General features: G+C 49.7%; 1 protein-coding gene across 1 annotated transcript; it reads right to left on the reverse strand.

The window, feature by feature from the left end:
* Nucleotides 1-339: 339 nt before the first annotated feature.
* Nucleotides 340-9,295, reverse strand: LOC125944630 (uncharacterized). The gene is made up of 4 exons (XM_049665149.1): nt 9,119-9,295; nt 6,415-6,522; nt 5,166-5,342; nt 340-809 (listed from the first exon to the last, which is right to left on the reverse strand). Exons 1-4 carry the CDS (start codon nt 9,293-9,295, stop codon nt 675-677), a joined length of 597 nt encoding a protein of 198 aa, XP_049521106.1. The 3' UTR covers nt 340-674.
* Nucleotides 9,296-10,252: the final 957 nt, after the last annotated feature.

Below are 10,252 nucleotides of genomic sequence, written 5' to 3' on the forward strand. Positions count from 1 at the left end.
ATCGGCCCACTTTCTGGCGCGACACCACCACCACTGAAACTTGTGAGCCTAGAAAGCTTCGCTGAAAAATAGCGTTGCTTATAGAGTTAGTTCACTTAGAGTTCTCCCTCTCGAAAATTCACAATGGTCACGCTTCACAACCAACACAGTGTACGTGATTTCGGGGCCAGCAGCGTGACTTTTCGGACGACACAGCTACCGCCACGCATTTACTTTGACAAAGCGCTATCGACAAAGTATGCACGTATATATCCTCCACATTTGCGTTAAAGCACACGTATATAACGTGTAAAAATGGCACCGGTCACGATAGCAAAAAATTTTTATCACTAGCTTTGCATGTGCTGTGCGGGACGCCACATGACGAAAGGAGAAGTAAAACAAAAATTATCGCGACGTTAAACCTCATCGCCATGGTCGCTCTATATGGATACGAGGTGGCCGCTTATTTCACGTTCGTACTACAATTATCGATCCGCGCAAGTTTGTGAAGTACCAGAAGTGTACGAAATTTTAACGTTCAAGAAATGTGTAACAGTTCGTCATCGTCGTCGTCGTTGTCGCCCACAATTATCGCGTGTCACTCCCAGAATGCCGGGTGACCGCATATCGTCGCACCGCAAGCAGCTTGATGACTGCAGCAGCAGAGATATGAAACGCGAGGCTCGTTACGATCAGTCGGCCTGGAAGACAAACTCCGTTCGGTTCATCGAAGCACTGTCGCTCATCGGCGCCCTCCTGCTCGACGACACCGTGTCTCGTGTTGTCGAAGGTACAAGCACCGCTCCCCGCACCGCAGCACTTTCGTCCTGAAAGGAGAAGTGCAAATCGGGTTATATGTGACAAAAGGCTGGACAGATGGGCGAGTCGGTACGGTAACATATTCTTGGTTTATAGCGCGAAGGGACACAGACGAAGACTATAGGAGAAGACAGGACGTAGCGCTCGTCCTGTCTTTTTCTAGTGTTCGTCTGCGGCCCTTCGCGCTATAAACCAAGATTATATGTGACAACCAAACAAAATTATATTTAGCAAAATCAGTATATTGTTAAAGCAAAGTTTCTTTGCCAATTGACCGCTGCCTCCCACCTTCCGGGGTTTGGCGTAATCATTTTCCGGAAGTGCGCGCGAACTTTTCATCTTATTACTAATGATGATGATAATTTCCTTTCGCGCGTCTCGGACTTACGGCCGTCACTGCGCGTTGCATAGCGCAACTTGCAACACTGACACCGCGTTCCAATGCCGAAACCGCGTTCCAGGAGAACCGCTCCATGAATACGTCTCTCTCTTTCTCGCTCTCATAGCGCGCAAAACCAAACTTTTCACCTCGCAGAGCCCGAGATATACGAACGCGCCAGGTGTGCACGAAGACGACGACGCTCGAATAATGGAATCATATGGTTCGCATAAGTGCATGTTCTGCAAGCGTGCCTAGTGGGCTATACAGCCACGCTTGCAGAACATATAGCCCAGTGGCAATAAAGAAAAAAAAAAATAATAGTCTAGTGGTTACGACGCTCGCCTTGGAACCGGGGGTACGCGGGTTCGAATCCCGCCTCGGCAAGAAAGTTTATTTTACTTTATTTCGTCTAGTTTCTTGTTACGAACCATAAATTACGGCTGGCTTAAACAGCTAGGCTGTTAAAAGAAAGAAATCATATAAATCGACACGCACACGCGCGCACGCACACAAACACGCACACACGCACGACTAAGCTCCGAGTGTTGACCGACGAAGCAGTGCTATAGTGTGTTCGGCGTAATCAAACAATAAACCACGACATAAAGCTCGTACATAATGTCGACTCTTGGGTATCTCTAAAGCACATAGACCTCTTAATGGAATAGCGCATGGCATGGTATTCAACGGTTTCCTTATATATATTTGGGCTGCCCCATTCCTGGTCATGGGTGCGTGCCCAATTCTTGGCCAATTCCCCCTGAGCTGTATGTGCCATTGTGACACAATGGGTATAAAAGCTTTAAACATATTTTGATATGGGTCGTATTTCTTAGTGCATACACATTTCATTAGCATCGTATCCTCGACAAGCATCGATCATACAGCGCTTTAGTATTCGTGACACGCAGATGTAATACAGGCGACGAGGCCCTGCCTGTGTCATCCGCTACTTTTGCTACCTCGCGAACTCGAACAAGCTTCGCCTCATTTACACTTCAACACTGCATTGAACGTGCGTGGTTTCATTAATGAATGATGCAGGCGTGGCTGTTTCAGAAACAGTGCAGCGTAATGAAGAGTTGCGTCCGAGGCTCGCCGAGGCACTGAGAGCGAAGCCTTTGCAAGGCCGAAATAAACTGCCAAGTGCCAGCGCCACGTGTTGCCACCCCGGGCCTTTTGGATGAAGTATGTGAGCTGCACACGTAAAGAAGTGAGTTATGCCGCAGTGGGTAATGCTGCCTCAAGGTTGCCGATACGCCACGGCGTACGTCCGTGCGTGCAGGCGGTGGGCTGTGAGGTAAAAGGCTTCTGGCTGTATGGGAACGGAAGGAGTTAAGGGAGCCCGACCAGGCGCTCGTTAAGGGAATTCAGGCCTTTTGTTGAATTTAAGACGTTTTGTTACATTCTTGGGTCATGGTCGAGGAAGAACGGTGCAAGAAAAGTCGCCGGTGGATACCGAATCTATGACGTTCCCGTTTTACATTCGGTGTACCAGAACGACTATCGCTCTCTCTCGGGGAAGCTGGTAAAATGAGGGACGATCCGCGTAGTTTATGCATCAATCCATTCGTTATCTAAATTTCTAGTTTTCAAGCTTCGGAGGGCAAAAATAGGACGAGGGATGACTTCACAATCGAGAATTGCAATCATATCTGTGAATTTGATTGCAATCTGCTTATGCACCACGCTCAACAGGGACCGCTCCAGCTCCTTCCCACGATTACCATCCACCTACGGGAACACTGGAGATGGAGCAAACGTCAGCCAAGACACCCGAGGAGGAGAGGAGAGAACTACCCCCCCCCCCCCCCCCCCAGCAGCACCGCTCGAGATCGGCAACCAGATAACGGAGCCATAGCAACCAGAGAACGGAGTACAGATCACGGTCCCGCTCGGACTCGAGGTCCAAGTCAAGGTCGGAGCCTCGGGCCGGCCCGAGCAATCAAGGAGGAAGCCATCAAAACAAGGTGAGCTGGGCTAGCGCGGTCTCATTAGGGTGCTCCCTTAGCAGAAAATAAGCAGACAGAAAAAAAAAATAGAGATAAGACACAAAGCAGTCTGAACAGCAATCAGAACTTATTAGAATTAGGCAACTCCTAGAAATGGTGATCGCAGAAAACAAGACACTCAAAGCAGAAATCGCTCAACTCAGGGCAGGGGCAAAATCACCACCACCACCTGGCACCTAGTCAATTGTAGCAACGGACACCAGAAAACACAGAGAGTGAGCGGTCTTTAGGCCGCCGTAAAGACCGTCTTTACGCCGCCGGAAAGCACCTTATTCCGACAGTCACTACCATTAAGATCCTCGACCTACAGGTTCAGGCAAACGGACACAATATACACACAATAAGTACGCTGTAAAAGAGCGTCGCTCAAGCGTTCCGCCTCATCGCGCGGGTCGCCAATCGGGACACGGGGATGAAAGAGGCCACACTCGTCAGACTCGTCCAGGCTTTCGTATTAAGCCGTATAGTCTATGTCGCTCCTTTTTTAGACTTCAAAACGGAGGAGAGGAACAAAATCAATGCCCTCATCAGAAAAACCTTCAAACAAGCAGTGGGCATACCCGTCACGGCCTCCACAGACAGATTCAACGCACTCGGTGTACATAACACTATTGAAGAGCTTATCGAAGCTCAAAGGATCGTACAGTCAGAGAGGCTCTCCGCAAGCCCCACTGGGTGACACATCCTAAATAGTAAATACCCAAGGCATCACCGACGAACCTGATACCGGAACCAAGCTTGACGTCCCCTGCGACGTACGCGACCACATTCACACCTCTCCCCTGCAGAGAAACATGCACCCAGTGCGTGACGTGAGTCACAGGCAGGCCAGAGCCAGGGCATTACATAAGCGCTTTGAAACCTCAGGACGTGGTGTACGTGGACGCGGCCGATTATAGCGGTCACGACGCCATGACCGTAGGAGTAGTTGATCGCGAGGGCAATTCCATCGCCTCCGGCACAGTTAAAACGACTGTACCGGAGGTAGGGGAGGAAGCGGCTATTGCCATGGCAATGACGACTTCTTCCAAATACAAAATCATAGTCAGCGACTCCAAATCCGCTGTTAGAAATTTCACGAGGGGACGCATATCGCCCGAAGCACTACGAATTCTGTCGACCGACTATAAAGACGAAATAGTTAGGGATGTACAGATTATATGCGCACCAGCTCGCTCTGGCTTGACTGGTAATGAACACGGGCACGATGCGGTTCAAGGTTTTGCTCTCCGGACCGGCGATGATGGCGACTCGGTCACCGAGCCATTTAACTCGTGCGCGGGTCTGCTACGAAAGTCGAGACGTGACAGGTTGCTCACCTACAGAGATATCAGTGAGCATTATAGGCTAGGTAGAACCAAGTACCCTCCAGCAACTAAATCACTTACAAAATGGCAATCGGTGGCCTGGCGACAACTTCAAACCAACACTTTTCCGAACCCCGCCACCTATTGCCATTTTTATCAGGAACTATACTCGGGTGACTGCAAATGCTGCGGAAAAAGGGCCGACTTACCTTACATAATCTAGGGATGTCCCGATAGTAATCACCACATTCAGAAAGACAACTCGGCTTTACTATCAATAAAAACGATGGAGCAGTGGGAGACCGCGCTGCTCAGCTCTCACCCGGGCACCCAAACCCGGCTCGTCCAGATGGCCGAGGCTAGTGCCAGGACTCACGGACTTCTGGCCGCCGCCTGAGGAAGAGGAGGGGGCGACTCTCCCTCGCCCACCTTCTCCCAAACCCCATCCGGGCACAATAAAAGTTTTATCTCTCTCTCTTTTTGCGATTTTTGTTCTAAAGTAGCCGATTGGTTTAATGCAGATGTTCCCAAATTTTTGTCCGTCGCAAACCGTTTGACTTGCTCCCAGCTCATTAGAGGAACCGCTTGGCCATGGTATTTTCTTACGCGGAAGCATCCCCTTCCTCAAGGCAGCACAGCGATTCACAGTATAATCTCACCAACCTTGAAGGCGCGTCCGACCTCGCCAAAGCTTCGACTCAGTTCGTCCGAGCTCTTGAAGATCACAACGGCCACTGCAGCGATCAGGGCGGCGAAGCACAGGAAGGACGTTGCGGCGCACAGCCACAGACAGACCCGAGAACCACCACCGTCGCCAACGGCTGCAGGGCGCAGCTGAACCTGGCAGGACGCAGAAGGCTGGGGTTGGCATGCAAGTCTCGCATTCGTCTACAGTGTGTGGATTCCCAGCTCAAGATTTAAATACGGCGACAGGAAGCAGGCTCGAAAACGTCGAGCATTTCTGTCGCTTTTTTTTTTTTTTTGTCGCGATGACAGAACTATACCCATGTCGCACCGACAAGAGGACGGATACCGCTTTCGCTACAACAAACAGATCGTATTGCAGTAGAGTAGCAGTCTGGGTCAGTTGGTACATAGTGAATAGTAAAAACCAGTCAAAAGACGAAGGACAGAGAAGAGACGTGGCACACACGACGACTGGACGTCGTGTGTGTGTGTGTGTCGTCGTGTGTGCCACGTCTCTTCTCTGTCCTTCGTCTTTTGACTGGTTTTTACTATTCACACACATCGTGTCTGAAGTAGTAACGCATAGAGTAATTCTGACGGCACAAAAGAGCGCCATAATGAGAGCAGTTTGTCCCATAAAAATACAATAAGGCAAAAATGTATGTCGTTACAACGGTAGCCCAATAGACCCTGCTGCCCTTTTCTGCTGTGTACGGGTTCCGGAAATGGCGTAGTCGTACTTCACAATCCCATTTTATCCCGCTTTCTTATTCATACGCTAGGCAAAGCATTCGTGCCATTCGATTAACTGTACGGGTAAAGTAACGGGTGAATAAAAGTCGAAAAAAAAAAAGGCTAGCGGAAGAATGTTCTGAGCGATCGAAGAAAAAGTTGCTCCGCTGGTTCCGCGTTTTTACTTTTGCTCCACATTAAACGCTCTCTTTTCTGCATGCTGTTCCACCATGCCGAGAAGGGTCGATTCACCATAGCCTCGCCACCCTCTTTCACGGCGCCTGTGTGTGCGCGGAGCTTCTCATGGCTGCATAGGCAATACATGCACGCCAGTTCGTGCACACAGGAGCCACTTAATGACCGCACTATTGACCAGAGCCACACGGAATCACGCGTACACTCAAGTAGAATGCACGTACGGCACGCCACGCTTGACGCGTGTACACGTCTCGCGTAGCGCCTGTGCACATCGGCTGGACGCATGCGTGCATACCTGTCGGTCTCGGGAAAGCGCCGTCCCGCCGTGGGCTTCGGGAGATGCTGCAGCATCAGGAGGGCGGTGGAGTGGTAGGCGAGGTTTTTTCAGGGGCGCCGGTATCACCTGGCCGGGGAGCAGTGTGGCAAGGGATAGAAAACATTAATGGGGCGGTCGTCGATTAAAACTTTAGGCTCTCTCAATCGTGAGCCATCAACATGCAAAAAAGGCACGAAATGGCAGGTTTTGCATTACACAGTTAATCGTTCGTACTGTATGCTTACCTATACACTGTAGGAAGAAATGGCCGCCTAGCTTCAAAACAACCTATATCACATCCTAATTTTCGTCGAAACACTTCATACTTGTGGTATTCATTGTTACACGTTACACTGTATGTGACTGCATGTTGCCGACATGCGAAGATGATCAATGCACTCGACAATCTGCTGCGGTAAGAAACTAATTCGGTAGCTTTGGACAATCACACGAAAAATGGTACATTATGCAGAAGAGAAGCGGAAATCAGCATATTTGCGTCATTTAGCCCACGTACGTACGAAACATCAATCGAATATTTTGTCATAAAAGCTATTCGCAGTTGAAGTACCAACTGATTGATCAGAAGATGTAGGACCGTCTGATTGATATTTGTACATCAAAGCAATGATACGCGCAATATGGTGTCGGAAACTCCCGAGACGTCATCGCTGACATTTAGCGACCCCATCGCGTAGACACCACCTGTTAAAGTGGTTGAACGCAGAAGCTACGCTGTTATGATCGGCTTGGAACTGCACCTGTCAAATGTGGGAATCAAGCTCGAGCGCCTTTCCCGTGACGAGATAATCCTCTTCCATCCCCGAGAGAGCGTCTGACCTCTACGGAGCAGACGAAAACAGCGAGCTACCAAGAAGGAAGACCCGAGGGAGAGGAGGTCGCCAACTTGACCGCCCGACAGAGGTCTGACACTTCCACAAGTTCCCCGTAGGAGTCATCGGCAGGTTATGCCTGGAATCTGTATCTCTCCAATGTGGGAAGCAAGCCCCAGCGCTTTTCCCGTGACGAGATAATCCCCTTCAGCCCCGAGAGAGCTCTCACCTCTACGGAGCAGACGAAAACGGCGAGCTACTAAGAAGGAGGATCCGAGGGCGAGGAGGTCGTCAACTTGACCACCGGAGAGAGGACTTCCCCGAAGGAAACGCCGGCCACCACGAGGGGATTTAAGGCCGTCCTGGCCCCCGTGTTAATCAGAACCGCTCGAGACTCGGATAGAGTCAAAACCATGTACCAAAGCAGTGAATACAATCTTTTCTATTTTATTGCGATAGCAATTATATGGACACTTCAACCGGATTTCTGCCGTCGGCGTCGCCGTCGCCGTCGCCATCGCCGTGAGGTTCCGTATAGATAAAATCTCCCACGCGCAAGCAACGAAGCGGGAAGCGAGCGCCGGAGGGAGCGGGGGGGGGGGGGCACTTCTACTGTGCCAACAACCGCGCTCGTCGCTCGACCGCACGGTCTCTTATCTCTCCCACGCGCAAGCAAGGAAGCGGGCAGCCAGCGCCGGAAGGAGCGGGGGGGGGGGGGGGGGGGGGGGCGCACTTTTCCTCTGCGAGCAACCGCGCTCGTCGCTCGCCGCACCGTCTCTTATCTCCACACGGCTCTGACCTTTATGCACGCTCAGTTTCCGTTGAAGCGATAGACCGCATGTACCTTCGCCCGCTGCTTGCTGCCAGCGTTTTGACAGTCGTTGTCTGCAGTCATTCAGTGTGATCTATTCATGTTTGTTTGTGCGCGCTCACACCACGCTTGTTCATTCAGTTAGTAATAGTCGGGCGACCTTTTCCAACGCACGCTACACATGTAATGCTGCCCGGATCGGCAGTGCAGCGCTACAGGTGTGTCCCTTCGCACGCGCGCTGCCCACGGGAAGCGCTTCTCATCAACACCACCGTTTCACACGCGCCTTCTCGTGGTCATCGAGTCTCTCTTCATGTCGGTCTACTTACGCCGCAGCACACCTGCTTACTTAATCAGCTCATGTTTACTACAATTCATATTGCTACCAAAGCCGCTCACCTTACATCGTATGACATTGCTGTGTTGCTATCGCATTCATTGCTTCGCCCTTAGGGCGAAACTGTGACATTTTTTTCATCATCACGATGCCCGCCTTCATCGTCGTTTCCTGATTCCTGCGGTGACGACCCACCTCACCCGGTCGAGATTATATCAACGCTATCTTCAGGGCGTCACGTGGTAACTTCAGTGTCAGTCCAGAGGGAAAACACAACTGAAAGATGTTAATAATAACGGCAGAAAGGTTTTTCAGATGTTGGCCGTCGTAAGTCGCTGCGATAAAAAATTTCTGTCGTAGCAACATAAATTTCTGCATTGCATTCTGTCCCGTTAACATCACAGCATTGCAATCCCATGATTACGACAAGGCCATTTTGCTGTAAACTAGGAAAATTATGTCGTCGCGACAAAAGCACGGGAAATTTTGTGATATATGGGCATAGTGCCTGCCATATTTCTACACTGGGGAGCACAGATCCAAATGCGCGCCAGTGAGGACGCAACTTCCGTTGCAAATTTTTACGGCAAGTTGCTGAGAAACCTATAAGCTAAAAAGGCGTTTGCGTTTCATGAGTGAAAAAAGCGCCTATACAGAAGGCACACACGAGAACAGTTATAATGCGGTGAAGGAAGCACTTACCCTGAATGCGTCCAGTGTCCTGTACAACGGCGGCCTGTGAGCTTCGGCCGCCCTTTGTTCAGCGGCGCACTCGAGGACGCTGCTGGACAGCGTGTTCACCAGTGCGGCCTGGTCAGCGGTGATTTCCAGCGACTCGCACTCCTCTTCGACCCCAGCGCAGCCGGACTCGTCCTCCATTTCCATGCATTGCACTAGACCGGCAGAACAACCCGCCATGTTCGATATGGCCTTCTCTCTGTTGTTGTTGATGATGATGATGATGAGCCTCTATCATGGCTCGTATCCACTACGGGGGATAGGCCAAGAATCGGGCGGCAGTAGGTAGCTAGACAGACAGACAAAGAACTTTATTAACTAGGTCCTGAGAAGCCCTGCCCCAGGACAAAGCTGCAGGCCGCTCCCACGTGGGGACAGGTAGGCCGAGCCTAACCGCCGCATCGTGGGCTCTCTGGACAGCCCAAGTTTGTCGTGAAAGTTCTGAGCTCTGTATGGCAGAGCTCCATTCTTCTTCCGTGATGCGATTGGGTCCCTGTAGCTAAAGTAGTAGGTAGCTAAAGAAAATTCTTTTTGAAAATAAGAAACGCAAAGTAAAAGAAAGGAAACAAAAGAAAAAAAAAAGAGAAGATTTTTGAATAACTAGACTAGACTAACTGAAGGGGGAACTTTAAATGAGGTTACAAACGAGGTGAGAGTAAATACAATGTTACTGTTGTTTTGTTTTTGTACTATTTCCCAACAATGGCTCTCCCCCACTACGGGGGACTGGCCAATAAGTAGGCGGTTTTACAGGTGTTTTTTTTTTTCAATACTTTTACAACCAAAATATAACTTATAATATTAGAGTGTGATTGGCAAGAAAGAAAATGCAACAATGAGAAGACAGCTATAATGCATCTTGAATTAAAATAATTTTAGATTAAGAAATACAATTAAACAATCAGTACATAATTTGGGAGAGTTTGTAAGTTAGTCGCTTTGTGTCTCTAACAAAGCTGTAAATTACAATAAAGGTGTCCCTGTGAATCCAAGGCAGAGAAGAAAGACAGATAAAAAAAAAGGCAAGAAAAACAAATCCGACAGTTATTTTCAAGCGACTGTTATCGCCTTTTGTTTATTTGGCTAGTACTGCCCGCA

The sequence above is a fragment of the Dermacentor silvarum genome, chromosome 4 (genome assembly GCF_013339745.2).
Source record: "Dermacentor silvarum isolate Dsil-2018 chromosome 4, BIME_Dsil_1.4, whole genome shotgun sequence".
Classification (NCBI taxonomy): Eukaryota; Metazoa; Arthropoda; class Arachnida; order Ixodida; family Ixodidae; genus Dermacentor; species Dermacentor silvarum.

Bases quoted from the DNA above. Each gene is read 5' to 3' on its own strand.
- LOC125944630 (XM_049665149.1), bottom strand. From the start codon at position 9,295: ATGGAGGACGAGTCCGGCTGCGCTGGGGTCGAAGAGGAGTGCGAGTCG. The intron at 6,523-9,118 runs GTAAGTGCTTCC...CTCCCCGGCCAG, and splicing joins GGACACTGGACGCATTCAGG to GTGATACCGGCGCCCCTGAA. The intron at 810-5,165 runs GTTGGTGAGATT...TTCTCCTTTCAG, and splicing joins AGGTCGGACGCGCCTTCAAG to GACGAAAGTGCTGCGGTGCG.